At 39.7% G+C, this 17,666-nt stretch overlaps 1 protein-coding gene and 1 long non-coding RNA gene across 2 annotated transcripts in view; one reads left to right on the top strand and one right to left on the bottom strand.

Moving 5' to 3' along the window:
• The window catches only part of LOC127009230 (uncharacterized), a 20,212-nt gene extending 12,218 nt beyond the window's left edge, over positions 1-7,994 (top strand). Inside the window, exons 10-13 of the mRNA XM_050882097.1 lie at positions 184-316; positions 942-1,060; positions 5,629-5,825; positions 7,509-7,994. Coding sequence (XP_050738054.1) covers positions 184-316; positions 942-1,060; positions 5,629-5,825; positions 7,509-7,603 — 544 coding nt within the window. The 3' untranslated portion in view covers positions 7,604-7,994. The remainder of the gene's footprint in view (positions 1-183; positions 317-941; positions 1,061-5,628; positions 5,826-7,508) is intronic.
• The window catches only part of LOC127009239 (uncharacterized), a 14,889-nt gene continuing 2,982 nt past the window's right edge, over positions 5,760-17,666 (bottom strand). Inside the window, exons 1-5 of the long non-coding RNA XR_007761739.1 lie at positions 14,810-17,666; positions 9,513-9,945; positions 9,008-9,148; positions 7,506-7,573; positions 5,760-5,908 (exon numbers count right to left, since the gene is read on the bottom strand). The exon at positions 14,810-17,666 is cut by the window's right edge and continues 2,982 nt beyond it. This is a non-coding gene — a long non-coding RNA (uncharacterized LOC127009239). The remainder of the gene's footprint in view (positions 5,909-7,505; positions 7,574-9,007; positions 9,149-9,512; positions 9,946-14,809) is intronic.

Here is a 17,666-nt window from a genome sequence, read left to right as displayed (position 1 = left end):
GGTCCTTCCTACAGTGCTGCTGCAACACCTAACCTTCCCTCCCTCTCCTTACCTCGTAGGCAGCTGAGTTTGTTTAAGTTTAAATATGGAGAATTGGCACTCACCTTGTCACCAATAACAAATATAAATAGTGGGATGGATAATAATAAATAATAAAGTAACCTCCCTTGTGTGGTGTGGCAGACCAGTGGCTTTGCTTCGGGATGCTGCTGTTCAACACCCTGTCCTGGCCGCCACCGCCCCTGCCTACGCCCGCAACAGCCTCTCCTCTGCCTGCAGCAGTCAATGTGGTGGTGGCATCCGAACCATCTATCAGGTAAACTCTTCATTACAGCCCCTTTCATTTCATCACCTTACCTATCACTTCAGAGTTCTAGCCCTTTCCCCTGGTTAGCAAAAGAGCATACTAAAGGAAACAGACAAGAGGGTGTTCCTACATCTAAATGAGGTATTTGGCAGACTCTCCCTTCTTGAATCATGCTTTCCCTCTTCCTCCATTCTTCTTTTCTTCCTCTCTTTTAGATTAGATAAAGTCAACTGTATTGTAGTAACAATAGTAGTAGTGGCACGAAGGCTTGAGAACACAAGTAAAGTGTTTCACTACATAAACCAACAGGAAGGCTTCTTAGATAACAAAAATTTTGTGAGGTACCTGAACACTTTCACAAGTCACAGACAGTAAACTGTAAGTTAAGGTCCCCGCTCATCATATTTACCAGAGACAAGTATTCAAAACTGGAGAATGTACGTTTGTGCTCCTGAGTCAAAATTAACTGGTCCTGTTGAGGCAGATATAATGTGGAAGCAATGTTGAGCTTTGGATGTGGGATTAGTGCATCTTATAATTATTAAGGTAAATTATTGTGTTGCAATATGAGGCACACCACTTATTAGTATCATGCTGTATTTCACACTACTATAACTTAGTGTTCTATGCACAGGTATGTGTGGAGGTGACGGACCCAGAGAAGGTGGTGTCAGAAGACAAGTGTGTAGGTCTGCCGAACTACCACGCTCCCTACAACCAAGTTTGCAATGCCTTTCCATGCCGGAACCCAAGGTAATGTTCCCATCAGAAGTTCCCATCAGAAAAGTCCCAAAACCAGCCTTCCATTGGACTGAGAAAGGTGCTGGAAGCTGATAACTATCTGGAGGTCATATTTATTTCCTTAATTCTAGTGAGGATTGAGGAAAACATAATCTCTTGTGTATATATGTGTGCATGGGGGGAGGTGGGGAAGTTAGCGGTATAGTGCAAACCAATTTTATGTCCTTGTAAAGTATAATACTAACTAAAATTTAACTTTTCAATCTCGGCAAAAAAAAAGGAAATGGTTGATAAATTGATAAAAAGTTCCATGAACAACAGGGGCAAAAGTTATTTTGAACAATTTAGTGTAGAAGTCAAATTCAACCATAAATTTGAATGCTCTGCCAGATATCTTGGGAGCGAGTGTCTTACCTCAAGGCCAGCCAGCAGTTAACTAGTGATTACAACAAAGATGCAATGGTGGTAGCCAGATGACTTCCGGGCAGGCACTTTTATCATATTACTTTACTTAAGATGACATAGTAATTTAATTCCGTGTGTGTGTGTGTGTGTGTGTGTGTGTGTGTGTGCACGTGTGTGTGTGTGTGTGTGTGTGCACGTGTGTGTGTGTGTGTGTGTGTGTGTGTATTTACCCAGTTGTATTTACCCAGTTGTAATTTTACAGGGCCTGGGCTTATGCTCGTGTGGTCCCGTCTCCGTATCTATAATTATCCAACTTTTCCTTGAAGCTCTGCACACTCTTCGCCGATACTATTTCTTCACTTAGTCTGTTCCAACCCTCTATATTTCTTTGTGGGAAGCTATATTTCTTTGTCTCTTGAGCATCTTCCCTTCCTCAACTTTTTACTATGTCCTCTAGTATTCCTGCTGGAAGGTTCTTCTCTTAGTAGCAATTTCTCGTTATCTACTTCTTCCATATTACTCAATAGCTTATATATTTGTATTAGGTCTCCTCTTTCTCTTCTTTGTTCTAGTGTTAGCAAGTCCATTTCCTTTAATCTCTCTTCATATGTCAGTCCCTCCAGTTCTGGAACCATTTTTGTTGCCATCCTCTGTATTTTTTCTAGTTTTTTATGTGTTTCTTCATATGTGGAGACCACACTGTTTCCGCGTATTCTAGTTTAGGTCTGTTCGTAGTAGTTATTAATTTTTTCATCATTTCTTTGTCCATGTAGTGGAATGCTATACCTATATTTCTCACCATGTTATATGTATCACCGAAGATCCGATTTATATGACTTTCTGGTTGCATATAATCTTGCATTATTACTCCCAGGTCTCTCTCTTCATTTACTTTCTTTAATATTTCACCATCTCCCATTTTATATGTCCATTTTGGTCTTTCTACACTTTTTCCCATTTCCATAACATGACATTTCTTCACGTTGAATTTCATCTCCCATTTCTGACTCCATTTCCAAATCTTGTTTAGGTCTTCTTGCAGCTCCTTACAGTCTTCACTGTTTCTTATATGTCTTTGCAGTTTAGCATCATTTGCAAACAGGCTCATGTAGCTGTTTATTCCCTCTGGCATATCATTAATATAGACTAGGAAGGGTACTGGTGCTAAAACCGACCCCTGGGGCACTCCACTTTCCACTGTTCTCCATTCCGATCTAGTGTCCTTAACCACGGTTCTCATCTCTCTTCCTCTTTAGTAGCTTTCCATCCAGCACTTCATTTTCCCTCTCAATCCTCCTTTATTTTCTAGTTTCCACAGTAGTCTTGAATGTGGAACTTTGTCAAATGCCTTCATTAAGTCTAGGTAAATGCAATCCACCCATCCGTCTCTTTCCTGTAATTTGTCCGTCACTCTTGAGTAAAAGCTCAGCAAGTTTGTCACACATGAGCAGCCTTTCCTAAACCCATATTGATTGTTTGTGATTAGATTATGTTCTTCTAGAAATCTCATCCATTGTTCTTTTATTAATTTCTCACATATTTTGCATACTACACTGGTCAGAGACACCGGTCTGTAATTTAGGGGTTCTTCCTTTTTTCCACTTTTGTATATAGGTACCACTTCTGCCCTCTTCCACTCCCTAGGCACTGTGCCCGTTTTAATTGAGCACCTAATGATGTCATATATCGGGCCAACTAACTCATTTCTGCACTCTTTAAGTATAAAACCTGAAGCTCCATCCGGTCCCACGGCCTTCCCTTCTTCCAATTCCCCCAATAGTTTTTTATCTCCTCTTTATCTATTTTGACCTCTTCCATATATACATCTAAGTTGTTTTCTTGTGGTTCATTAAATAATGATTCTTTGGTAAACACTTGCAGGAATTTTTTGTTAAATAATTCCGCCATGCCTTTGGGATCCTCGATCTCTACATTCTCTTCAGTCAGTCTTTCAATTGTTTCTCTTGATTTAATTTTTCCATTTATAAATCTATAAAATAGTTTAGGTTGTTATTTACACTTTTCCACAATATCCTTTTCGTATCGTTTCTCTTCTTCCTTTCTCACTTTCACGTACTCATTTCTTGCTGCCTTAAAGTCTTTTCTGTTTCTTTGATTTTTTGTTTCTTTTTAATCTTGACCATGCTTTGTCTCTCTTTTCTTTTGCCTTTGCACATCTTGCATTAAACCAGTCATTTTTAGCCCTCTCTCACGGTCTGTATTTTGGTACGAACTTCATAACACCTGTGTTGTACGCCCTCGTGAAAATATCATACTCTCCTTGAACTTCGCTTGTACTCATTAACTCTTTTCAATCCATTTCACCAAAAAACTTCTTGAGGTTTTCCACCCCTGCTTTCCTATAGTTTAATCTATCACTTCTATAAGTCTCATCTTGTTCCCTTCCTCCCTCCTCCATTTCCATCTCTATGAGCACATGATCACTTTTTCCCAGGGTGTGTGTGTGTGTGTGTGTGTGTGTGTGTGTGTGTGTGTGTGTGTGTGTGTGTGTGTGTGAGAGAGAAAAGCTTGTAGGCTGATTTGACAAAAATCTTGCAGAACTATTGTGTAATAATTTGTTAAAAAGCATGGCATATGACATGGTTGACAGGAAGGGTTTATGGGATATTCTAAGGATATATAGTGTGGGATGGCATTTACTTGAGGGGATCAGATCCTTTTATAAGGATGCGAGTGCCTCTGTGCACGTGAATGTTGAGTTGAGTGAGAGTTTTGGTGTTGGTACAGGCGTGAGACAGGGGTGTGTGATGTCACCATAGCTTTTTAATGTGTACATGGATGGTTGTATGAGAGAAATGAAAGTCAGAGTGGGGGAACTAGGTCCAAGACTGAAAGTGAGAGGTACAGAGGAGTCATTGGTGGCAGGCCTGTTTGCAGACGATACTGTATTGTTAATAAAGAATGAGGGGACGCTACAGAGGATAGTGGATGAGTTTGACAGGGTGCATAAGAGGAGAAAGCTGAAAGTGAATGCTGGAAAGAGTAGGATTACGGTATGTGAGAGAGCAAGAGAGCAGACTATTGATTTTGCAAAGCCATGCAGAGTTAGAGCAGAGAGCACAACAAAGTGTAGGATACAACTGGGGGAGGAGAGAATGGAGGAGGTGATTGAGTTTAAATACTTGGGGACAGTTTTATGTAAGCATGTTAGTATGGAAGGTGTGGTGAGGGAAAGAGCAGTGAAGGACAGAAAGGTAGTGGATGTGTTGGAGAGTTATGAGAGGAAGAAGTGAGAGCATGGAGGCAAAGAGGGGAATAAGAAACAGTATTATGCTGCCAACTCTGTCATATGCATCAGACATGGACATGGAATGCAGCACAGCACTTGGGAATATGTGCAGTGAAAATGAGTTACATAAGTAATAAAAGTGTGTATGAGTGGTTTGATATGGGTGTGAGAGCAAAAGAAGTGGATTGGAGTGATCGAATGGGTGAAGCGTGGTGCGCCGAGATGGTTCGGACACGCGATGAGAATGAAGGAGAATGAATTTGTGAAGAGTGTATGAGGGAAGGATTGAGGGAGGGAGTGTCAGGGGCAGACCACCTGTGAAGTGGATCAATAGGGTGAGCGAGTATTGGATTGAGCGAGCTGAGAGAAATGGAGACACTTCTGCCACAGCCACCCCCCTAGAACAGGGTTACTCAACTACTATGGACAAAGATCCAGTTTGACAAGTTCAAATATATGCAGAGGTCTGGATAAACAATATTGCTGTACCCCAGGGTCCAGGAGTAGAAGGATATAATTAAATTACATGAAGGTCATGGTGATGGATTCTTGCAAGTGTATTTTCTTGACTGACTGCAGGGCCTACAGCCATTTAAGGAAATACATTTGCAAGAATCCACTGCCAGGACCTTCATGTTATTTAAGTAATTTTTTTTACTCCTGGAGCCTGCGGTCCAGCTACGACACTCAAAAGGTCCAGATTCGGACCGAGGGCCGCCAATTGAGTAGCCATGCCCTAGAGGAAAGTTCCCGTGAAAGAGCAGAGCATCGGAGATATAGATTGATAGTCATGGCAATAAGCCTAAATTACATCATTCAACAATTTACATTAATGAAAAATCCTTAGATACAAATAAAAAGACATTTACAATTCCACATAAGACTGACTATGGTTCCCTTTGTTCACATGTGTGTGTACATACAGATGGGAGGCAGGTCCCTGGAGCCCCTGCTCTGAGTGGTGTGGTGTCGGGCTGCAGCACCGCCTTGTGGGCTGTGTCACACCTTTGGGGGAGGACAGAACCTCCTCCACTCTTGCTGCCGCCTGGTTCATGAAGCCCAGCGACTGCCCCGGCGACATGCCCATCCCTGTGCGGGTGTGTGAGGGTCCCTGCCAGCCAGGTGAGTCAACAGTTTTGTTCATACAATGACTTTACTTGTCTCTTCTTCAGTAGTATTGATGATATATGGTTGAGATGTATCATCTGAGAGTATAAGAACAAGACACAAATTATACAACTTTCAGACCAGGTAACTGTCATGTAATTCGTAAATACAAACGCTTGTTAACTGTATTAGATTAGTATATGCAAACCTCACTTTATGAATGGGTTACATTCCTGAGGAACTGTTCAATTAATCAATCAATGGGGACATATGCCAGGGGGTACGTCACTCACCCACCCTACAATGTCAAACCCTTGAGTTCCTTCAGGGAAGTCTCCATGCAGGCCCCATTCCCATTGTAAGTACCTGATGGCAAGGTCTATCAGCTTCCTCAAGCCACAAACTCTATGGCAGTCCCCTTGGCCACCTCCACTCAGGATTGACTGACAGAAACAATCTGGTGAGCAGGGTTTGTTTCCGGGTACCGTGCTACATGCTCATATAGCTGGAGTTGGTGTTGATGAACTATACAGGTGATACATGTTGAATCAGTCGTATAGTAATTGTTGGTTTAAAAAACAAAAGTCATTCCAGCAATATCTCTGATTCTACATAGACACTTTTTACCAAAGGCATCTATCCACCTCTCCAAGCCACTATTAATCCTTTAACCACTTAATCCTCGCAGCAAGCGCGCAGGGCACTTGGACCATAGTCCACAGAGCTAAATGCTCGCTGCAATCCACAGTCAGTTTTGAATCTTGTGCTCACAATGCATGTTCCAACACTATTCCACACTCCATTGTAACTTTATTATGATTGGTCCATGTCAAGTGGTGGGCTGTCCTTGCCCCTGAGTGGAGAGGCCAAGGGGCTTGAGAAAGTCAATAGATCCTGCTGTGAAGTACTTGGGATGGGATGCCTGCATGGAGACTTGACTGGAAGGAACCCCCTGGTTAGGGGTCGTAGGGCGGGTGAGGTGATGTGCCCCCCCCCATATGCCCCCATCGAGTGATTGATGATATTGCTCTTATAATAATTTATATATAACTTCACGTGTCCCTTTCTTTTATTGTTAGCCTATCTGCTTCAACTAACTTGAAGCTATGAGTGTCTGAGAACCTGCTGAATATGGAGGTAGCAAAACAGCATATAGTTGTTGTTTTTTCCAATCAAAATTCACTGTCACCGGGTATATTTTGGTTACAAAAATAAACCCATTTGTGACAGCTGGCATCCAGCCCTGACACCCCGGCTGTCAACTGACCAGGGAGTGACCTACTGAGTGCCACATGTCGCCATGGCCTTGAATTTACTCAAACTTGGGGTCGCACATGTTGGACAATATTGGCTACTGACCCAATGACAGAAATAAACGGACTGGGACGCATGGGTTACCCAGACCTTATTTATTTTGATTACCTATGTTGTATCTATCTGCATCTTAGGTGTGTTGAGGTTACAGTAGTGACCTAAAGTATCTGTTTGTACTCTTCCTGCTCTGTGTGCTGAAACATTTCAAATCATGTCATAAAACAAATTCAATAGATTGTAATGATCTGAAAGCATTTCAAGATTCAACAATGGATTTAAAAGTATTGGAGGTGAACTATATAATTGCTTTGGTAAGATTTAGTTATTTGATATTTTTCATTTGCTCTTAAAATCAAAAATTATTACTTTGTGATATCTCACCAGTGGATTGCAGCCTCCCAGCCAACATCCTACACATGGCCTGCTCCAGCCACCTGAAGGATCCGCCTCTGGAACAAGACCACAAAGAGAAAATTTAATCTGAATCAGGACCTGTTTAGAAAATACTAGGATATATCTTGGAAATCTTACTTTTAAGCATTTCTTACTTTCATAACTTCATGTTCCTATAAATAGATAAGTATTTGAAAAGATGTGCTATTGTAGAAAATCTGCTTGCACAGCGTATAATATACACAGAATATACAGAGTGTGTGCACTTGTGTGTACACATGAGCATGCAGTGAGACTCCAACTTTCTCACTCGACTCTGCAGGTCAGAATGAATAAATCAATTTCGTTTGACAGTAGAGAGAGAGTGATAATGTGTATAGCAGAGTATCAGGTTCTGTATAGTTAGAAAAAAATGTACTAATGCATAGTGTACCCCTGATTATAAACTGAAATGAAAAATAAATTTACAAAAAATAAGGGTTGTGCACCAATTCTTTAGCACAATTATTTTTGTTTTTATGTTTCTTAGTTGCTTCATGTAAAATGGGACTGACCAAGCCCAGAGTTTTGGGTAAGATATGGGAATTCAATGAGAATGTAAATAAGGATAATGAGCAAACGGACTTGGCAACTGATAGTGACATATGTATAGGAGAGTATAATAATTACTGGAAAAGCAAGAGGATGGAGAAAACTATTCAGGAGAAAGTGAGGATTTTGAATTCAAGATAACAGTAGCTAACTAACTATCAGGGAACACAAGCCACAAGGCATGCTGCTCCACTTACCCACTGCCTCCATCCCCGTTGCTGCCTTCAAGCAAGCCCCCTTGCAGTTACCCTTCACGTTCTAAGCCACTCTTGTCAGGATTGACAACGGTGACACTGGCCACACTCATATAACTATAACATCCCCTTTATTTACAAATACTGCCCCTCCTGCCCACACAGTGATTCAGTGGACATTTGGCTAATACCACCACCTTGGTACAATCTGCTAGCTCCATTGCATAATGTTGCACAACATAGCACGGGTAACAAAGCAACTGAACACAGGGCAGGTGTTTTCCTGTGCTTACTGCCCTGTTTGGGTGGTTTGGGGCTACTTTTATGGGCAAGTTCCACAGGAAGTGCTACAGAGGAGTTGACAACCCTGACTTGACCCTTGTTTCATTACGTGTGTAGGTATTTAGTGACTAGCTATGTCAAACTACTTTTTCAGATATTTTAGTAACGGACAGACACACAAAGAGCGATAAACAAAGACATGGACAATGACAAAAAAATAGTGCTCTCCTAGCCATGCGAGAGTGGGTAAAAATAAAAATATATTTGATGAATGGTTAAGGTATGAATGAAATTAATACAACACACACAAAAAATATTAGTGTGTGTTGAAATGCTCACTGAAAGTGAAGGAAGTTTCTATTTTAAAAGTTTCTATTTCAAAAGTTTATATTTTAAAAGTGGATAAAAGGTTACTCTCCTTACCTGCTATCCTCTTCTAAATCCTCCAGGAGCCCATGCACTCTGCCCTACCTCCTGGAAGTTGAATTTGCAACTGATACGATCAATGAAGAGCAGTATCTTCATGTTGTACTTCTGAACCAATTCACACTCTATCCAGCTCCCCTGTGTTACGTGGTATATTTTAGTTTCTCATAAAAAAAAAATATATATATAAATATATATATATATATATATATATATATATATATATATATATATATATATATATATATATATATATATATATATATATTTTGGGACCGACATAGCCAGGTTTTGGAGGAAGGAAGGTTCCAGGTTTCCCCAGATCTCCTATATATATCAGTAGATTAAGCTCAAACCCTTTCAAACAAAGGGAGCCCAAGAAGTTGCTTGTACCGTTTGTATCTAGAAGTGGCCTTGCTCAGTGCAGGGTTACCAAACAAAAATGGCATATTTTTTTAAGATATTACAGAAAACAGTAAGAAGTTTATTATTAAGAACTGACCTGTTTTTATTTTTAGACAAAAGTTCTTGGTGGATTTTAGGAAAGTTTCTTCCACATTTTCTCCAGTAGGTGCACTGTCATCCATGAAGGTAAAGTTGGTTTCCCTCAACACATTCTCCAGTAGGTGCACTGTCATCCATGAAGGGAAAATTGGGAGTATACACTCAAGCTGTGTGTAGCCTCAGTGCTTATTTCCATCTCATTGGGCCTTGAGCCTGGGGTAGGTGAAAACCCATTACTCCAAGACACTGGGCAAGTGTGGCATCTCGGTTCCCACAGATTGCCTTTTCTAGGTGACCATTTATTGACCAACTCCAGAACAAAGGATGAACGGTTAGGTTGGCAGCATGCTGACTGCCCAGGGTAGGATTCAAACCCAGGCCCACAGATTTGTAGCTAGGCATGCTAACCACAACACCACAGAGGCACTGTTCTGTGAAAATACATAAAGCCTTGCTCAATCAAAAGTAAGACTCCCTGAATGACAAGAGTATTAAGGAAATAATAATTTGCAATAGGTATGTGAGAAATTCATTAACATACATAACAGAGTTGCTGTTCATGATTAAAAGCATTCAGTACATCAGTGGACTATTTATGGTGAAAATTTGCAATATCTAGTTTTTTTTAGTATTTTACATGGAAGTCAGTCCAATTTCTAGTAGATTAAAGTTACATAACATGAGGTGGCATTCAACCAAAGCATTTTCCACATCTGACAAAGAATTTTTCATATTTGACTACAATCTGATATAGCATTAAATATAAAATTCAAGTTTTGAGATATAATGGTAGTAATGGGGGTAAGGAGAATTGGAGGAGAGGAAAGTATGGTAAGGGAAATAAAGGGAAGTGGGATGAGAGAGAGAGAGAGAGAGAGAGAGAGAGAGAGAGAGAGAGAGAGAGAGAGAGAGAGAGAGAGAGAGAGAGAGAGAGAGAGAGAGAGAGAGAGAGAGAGAGAGAGAGAGAGAGAGAGAGAGAGAATATCCACAGAAATTATGAAACTAAATAATGATTTTTCCCATAAGGTTTCATAAATAATAAATCATTAAACTTTCCATCCCCAGGATTTGCCCTTTCTGTATTTATGCTCTATAACATACCATTTTCTTGAGCAAATCTCGAGGCTTCCATGAACATACCTTGCCGTTCATCTTCTAAATCTTTTGTGTTCCCCACACAGAGAATCACAATATTAGGAGAGGCTAGAGTGTGAAAATAGTAATAAAATGTGTGCACAAACCTGCACAGCCATGGGTGACTGAGTAGCCCAATGTGACAAAATGTGGGAATACCAGGGGGTTGAGGGGGACAAAGACCGCCATTACATGGTTCATGCTTATTCAGCTGTAATTTAGCGACCCTAAGGGGGGGACCAGGGGAGAGAAAGCCCCCATGGGTAAGAACCTATTGCATTATAGCTGTGGTGAACCGTAGGATTGATCTGCCACAGGACATTATGGGCTGCTCTGCCACCAGCAGCTGCACAGGTAACCACACATATTTCCTGGCATTTTTTACACTTGTTTTAATCTCTACAGGAAATCCCCGATATACGAAAGCTCGATGTACGAAAATTCGGATATACGAAAGTGAAAAATATAGGACAATTTTCGGTTCACGAAAGACATGCTTCGCATATACGAAAAGTACGACAGTTTCACGCGCCCTGTTTCGTACCCGATGTCTCGTATATATCCGTCGCGTCAACAGCCTCACAGTGACTCGCAGTAGTTAGTCCATGTCAGTCCCCTCAGTCCCCTCCAGCATAACGCTGCACATAGCGTTGCCAGTTCATAATTCGATCGACTCAAGATCAGAAACAGCGTGAAGCCAGCGGAGGGTGATGGAGGGGAGGGGGATGGAGGTGGGTTGGGGGCTGGGTTTACTGTTGTGTACTATTTTGTTGAGACGTTCGGGGCAGAAGTCAGTGGCCTTTTCTGGCAGGTAAACATGTTATGTATTAGTGATTGAGTTGTAGTGACGGATTAGAGTTGTCTCGCGCATGTAACATATAACTATAATTGGTTTAGGAACAGGAAATATTGTTGTTTTATAATTATTTGATTTATTGCGTTGTATGTATATTGAAGTATTAAGCATAAGTTTATTTTTTTTATTTTTTTTTTTTTTTTTTTTTTTTTTTTTTTTGCGCTGATTCTAATTAACAATATTATGAAAACTATGGAAAATGCTTCGAATCGATTAACGAAAATAAATAAACATTTTCCTGTATATTCTTTCCTATGGTTCTCCAGGAAGTTTAAAAGTTAGTAGAAGACACATAACAAATGAAGAGCAGTTAGTTAAGCAGAAAACAAGATATTGGCTTGTCTATAAAATAAATAGTTATAAAGTTTGGTTTTATTAATGTGCTCATATCTCATTTCCTACCTTACAAAATAATATTCTATATTGCCATAAAAATCTTTTCTTTCTATACAGCAAAGTGAGGATATTCTTTATTGATTTATACCATTAGGTGCTGGCTATCATGTGTTTGAGGATACCCTGAACTTAACCTAACAAAACCCCAAACAGTTACTATAGGTCTTGACTTAGAAAATTCATATATACTTCCTTACTAATGAGACTCTACACAATAAAGTGAGGTCATTCTTTGTTGAATTATACCATAAGGAGCTGGCTATCATATGTTTGAAGATACCCTAAACTTCTATCATAACCTAACAAAACCCAAAACAGTTACTATAGGTCTTGACACAGAAAATTTATGTATATGTACTTCTTTACTAATGAGACTTTCTATACAACAAAGTGAGGTCATTCTTTGTTGATTTATACCATAAGGTGCTGGCAATCATGTGTTTAAAGGTACCCTAAACTCAGTGGTGGGCACGGTTCCGCTGATCTGCTAACCACTAATTACCTACGCTAACTTTTTCGTTAGCTGATTAGCGTTTTCACTAACTTTGGAAACAGTTAGCGGAACCATTTAGCTTTCGCTAAATGTGGTTATTCCTCCGCTAACTTTAAGTCCACTAAAAAGTCATACAGGTTTGTTCTTGTCCATTGTGGGCAGACACAGCACCAGTTGAGCCACATGGCGCAATAATTCCAGGGCTTCCACTTTTTGGTAAATTATACATTAAAGTAGGTTAATTGGACAATTATTAGGGAACCTTTTTAGTATTTTATAATGCATCTTCCATTTACAACTCTTTGAACTCTGTATTTAACAAGAATTTGATATTTTCCACCTGACAAGAAATAAACTTAAAATAATAAAAAAAAGTCAGTTATGGAAAAACGTAAAAAAATGCGTTAATTTGCCATACCTTTCCGGAAAGCTCTATGTCTAAGCTAGAACATATTGAAATTTCAGGTCACTAGGTCCGTTTTTAAGGGTTTTAGAACCAAAATACTAAACTGAAGCTAAATCCATATAAAAAGTTAGCGGTTAGTGTTAGCTTCCACTAATTTCTTTATCAGTTTAGCCGTTTCGCGTAAGCGAAGCTAACTTTTTAGTTAGTGGATTACCAGTTAGTGAAGCTAACTTTTCGGTTTGCGGTGCCCATCACTGCCTAAATTTAACGTAACCTAACCTAACAAAACCCGAAACACATACTATGGGTCTTGAGTCAGAATATTCATAAAGGCTTCTTACTAAAGAGACATTCTATACAACAAAATGAGGTCATTCTTTATTGATTTATACCATTAGGTGCTGACTATCATTTGTTTGAAGACATCCTAAACTTTACCAAACAAAACTGGAAACAGTTACTATAGGTCTAGACTCAGAAAATTCATATATGATTCTTTACTAATGAGATTTTCTATACAACAAAGTGAGATCATTCTTTGTTGATTTATACCATAAAGTGCTGGCTATCATGTGTTTGAAGATACCTTAAACTTAACCTAACAAAACCCCTAATAGAAAATTCCTATGCTTCCTTACTGAGACTTTCTATGCAACAAAGTGAGGTCCTTTTTTGTTGATTTATATATATAAGGTGCTGGCTATCATGTGTTTGAAGATACCCTAAACTTAACCTAACAAAACCGCAAACAGTTACTATAGGTCTTGACTCAGAAAATTCATATAAGCTTCCTTACTAATGAGACTTTCTCTACAACAAAGTGAGGTAATTTTTTTGTTGATGTATACCATAAGGTGCTGGCTATCATGTGTTTGAAGATGCCCTGAACTTAACCTAACATAGCCTAACAAAACCCCAAATTCATATATGCTTCATTACTTGTGAGACTTTCTATACCACAAAGTTAGGTCATTCCTTGTTGATTTACACCATAAGGTGCTACTATTATAGTTTGTGCACACATTTTATTGCTATTTTCCAGGGTTGTATAAAAAGTCTCATTAGTAAGGAAGCATAGCCTATATGAATTTTCTGAGTACTGCAGTAGCAATTATCAGGAAAATGTCAGAACATTGCTGCCCTGTAGGAAATAATCAAGATGAAAGAACTTTGGAAGAATTTGAAAGATACTCATTTCTTCCATAGGCTCTTATCTGCCCTATCTGTAGGACAAAATGACAATTTAGGCCCTGCATCAGTGACAGTGACAGCCAAAAGGTGTGTACATTCAGAGTGCCTTAGGATAATCTTGGCAGCAAGGCACAGGTAACCTACAGCTTAGTTAGTTTCCCAGTGATATGAAATGTGAAAACACAGGGGGACTGAGGGGGGCCAAGCACCTCCTGTTAGGAGGTTAGATTTAATTAAGTTAAGAACATAGGAACATAAGAACATGGGGAGACTGCAAGAGGCTGAATGGCCTACACAAGGCAGCCCCAGAGATTCCCTCCCACTACCACCTGTCATCCTCATCCATGTAGCTATCAAGACTACTCTTAAAACAAGCTATCGTCCCTGCACTAACTATGTGATTGGTTAGTCACCAGTCAGTCAGACAGTCTCGAGTTAGTCGGTTAATCTAGCCAACAACTGCTTCTAATATACCAAAAAAATAGCATGGGTACTGCATAGGATACTTTGATCAGATCTCCCCACACTCTTCGTCTTCTACGTTAGATCAGTCTGGGTTTGTTTTAGTTTAATTTAATATATTTAAATGTTTATGACAAATATGGGACAATTTAGTTTCACCCAACCAACGATTTTCTCACGTGGTTCATGTTTTTCTGGTGATAGATGTAGTGAACTGCATGATTTTGTACCTCATTTCCGTCGCAAATGTCTACTTTTCAAGTTATGCGGATCACCTACAGAATCAGGGACATTCCCACGCCGCCCACCTGAAACTCCTCCACACACACTGCCGCCCCAGTGATTCCCAGGACTCACCTCCTTCTCGCTCACGCTTAAGTCACTCTCTGATACCTGCTGGATGGCCTGCTTCAGCTTACGTTCTTTTCCCTCTTCTTCTTCTGGGGTGTTTTAGGGGGCTGGTTAGGCTGTGGGACCATTGTTTTGGCGCTAGAAGTTGAGTCTCGAGTGTCGCCTTGGTAACGGGGTCGTAGGAGAGATTCAACTTTACTTATTATCTATTTCACTCACCGCTATCGTTTACTTGTCCCATTTCGACTCTAATACAACAATCAAACATCATACAAACATTTTTAATCCAGAGGCGGCTTTATAACAAACGAATGGGGGAAACATTAGAATTACCTCACTTTGATGTTCACTCAGTTCTTGCTTCTTTTGGGCTGTTGGTATAATGTGTTGTTTTCTGGCAGGCAATATCAACCCTCACAAAGATCACTTATTGTGAAAATAGGACAAGATAAGGCAAATTAATGTGTTTTTCTGCCGATTATTCCCCAGTGCGCATGCGTAGTGGACATCAGCGCGACTTATTTCCACGGGGAGGCATTTCTCACAACGGCACTCCTTTTGGTTTCCTTCTTCTCTCCTTTTTATTCTTTTATCATGCAGAATTCCTGTAATGTCGTCTTTTGGTTCTTCAGGGTAAATATTTGAAAGTTGAAGACCCTCTTAATTCATGCCTTGGTCCTCCTGGTGTCGGATAGTGACTCCTCGTTCCCACTCGCGCCTCTCCTTGCTGTCTTTATTACACACTTTCTTGACCTCCAACACCCAGACAAAAAGGATAAAAAAGGAAAAAAGAAAAAGCTGTATCACAATTAACTTCCGTCACAACTCACCTGTCCCTACCTACGTTTTCTTGACCTCCAACACCCAGACAAAAATGAAAAATGAAAAAGCTGTATCACAACTTCCATACGTACACTCCCGAAAATGAAAAAGAAAAAGCTGTACTATCACAATTAACTTCCCTGTCACAACTCACCTGTCCCTACCTACATTTTCTTGACCTCCTACACCCATACAAAAAGGAAAAAAAGGAAAAAAGCAAAAGCTGTATCACAACTTTCATACATATGGAGTGAAAGAAGCTGAAAGGTTGAAAATTTACAGGTGGTGGATGATCTGAATGAAATTTTGATAGAGAATGTATGGGAGAAGTGCTGCAGGCTACCATATAGGATTTGAAAGAATAAATGAAAGAAAAAGAGCATATATGTAAACCTTAGTAAAATAAGATAGCAGGGATATCAAAGAGGAAAGAAAAAGGCTGAATAGACTGCAGATGGGGGAGGAAAAAAAAGGTAAAAGTACAGAAACAGAGGTTAAAATATCAGAATGCATATGTGAAATAACAGTAATTGACAAAGTGGAAGATCATGAATGCAAAAATGAAGTGAGGAAAATGTAATCTAGTCACTAAGAGAAAAATGGATTGAAGGTGGTTGTGAATGCTACAGGTTCATGAGAGAAGGGATGTCAGACAGTTAAAATGTAGAAAGCTTGAAAGTAAATGGTGACTTTGTTCCAGACAATGAGAAAATAAGAGTCAGAGAGTTTAGGAAAGATATTGGAGATGTAGGTGAAGTGTCTGATGTGAGAGAAGCATGTTTAGTACACAAGAGAAAGGACGCAGATGAGTTGAATGAAAGGATCAGTAAGGAGGTAGTCAGAGAGTGTATGAAAAGGCAAAAAGGTAAGGCAGCAGGACCAGATGATATCCCATACTATATGAATGGAGGTCAGGATCAAGGTAATTGATAGGATGACTGAGGTATTCAACCAGGTGTGGAGAGAAAAAGGTGCCGGAAATGTGGAATGAAAGTAGTCACCTTATTCCACAGCCTTTGTACACCATTTTGATCATTTTCCTGAGTCCACTGCTACTCTTCGTCAACATGCACCCCCACCATCCCATATGCATCAGATGGGTCTATGGTACTTCCAAAGCCAGTTTACATGAACAATACTTGAATTTTGTCCCCATTTTCCCCCATGTGACATGTGCCATCATATAAGTGAAGATAGGGGTCTGGCAGAAGGGGATTAAGTCTACACATGCACAGTAGCCCATAATGGTTGAGTTGTATGTAAGGCTTGTCACCTACTGGCATAGTCATTTCACTGATTGTGCCACCTTGGCACTAACTTGCTTAAAAGTATAGTAACAACTCTGACCAAGATCCGGTACCATCATTGGTAAACATAGGCTACAATGCAAAAGCCAGTCATATTGGCTAAGCCTGACCCAGAATTAGCTATTCATATGTAAATTTCATATGAAGTACCTTAATTTGAAATATCTTCATTGCCACAGGAACAACACATCTGTATTTTTCTTGTATATTTTACTGAGTACATTTTCAGTGCATCTGGAAAGCTTCACATTTATCAGTCCACTTTCACTAGATGAAAATTAAACAAGTACTGACAGGCAGTAATGGGTTTTTGATAGTGCTTGTCCCAAAATTTAAAGCTTACTGTATGCATAAGTACCATATCCAAACATATAAATGATACACCATGTCACTGTAATTATAGATTTGAACAAAATGATAAGAAGGGAACCATTCTGCACAGATGTATTAAATTACCTAACAGGTACATAATTATTACTACAGTAGACCCTTGACTTCCTGAACCCAAACTTCCTGAAATATCCCTTACATAATCTTTTTTCTTCTAATCGCTGACCACAATTCACAGGACTCATCAGATAGCACACACAACCGCAGTACTGTTTTTCTTGTATGTGACAGTGATGGGATGGATAATTCATTTAGTATTAACAATTATCCATCATTGCAACTATTTGATTTAAAGTTTGTATCCAGCAGTGGATTCAAAACAACCATTTACCAAATGGCGAATG

The sequence above is a fragment of the Eriocheir sinensis genome, chromosome 4, assembly GCF_024679095.1.
Source record: "Eriocheir sinensis breed Jianghai 21 chromosome 4, ASM2467909v1, whole genome shotgun sequence".
Classification (NCBI taxonomy): domain Eukaryota; kingdom Metazoa; phylum Arthropoda; class Malacostraca; order Decapoda; family Varunidae; genus Eriocheir; species Eriocheir sinensis.
This window is presented reverse-complemented; position numbering and strand designations above follow the sequence as displayed.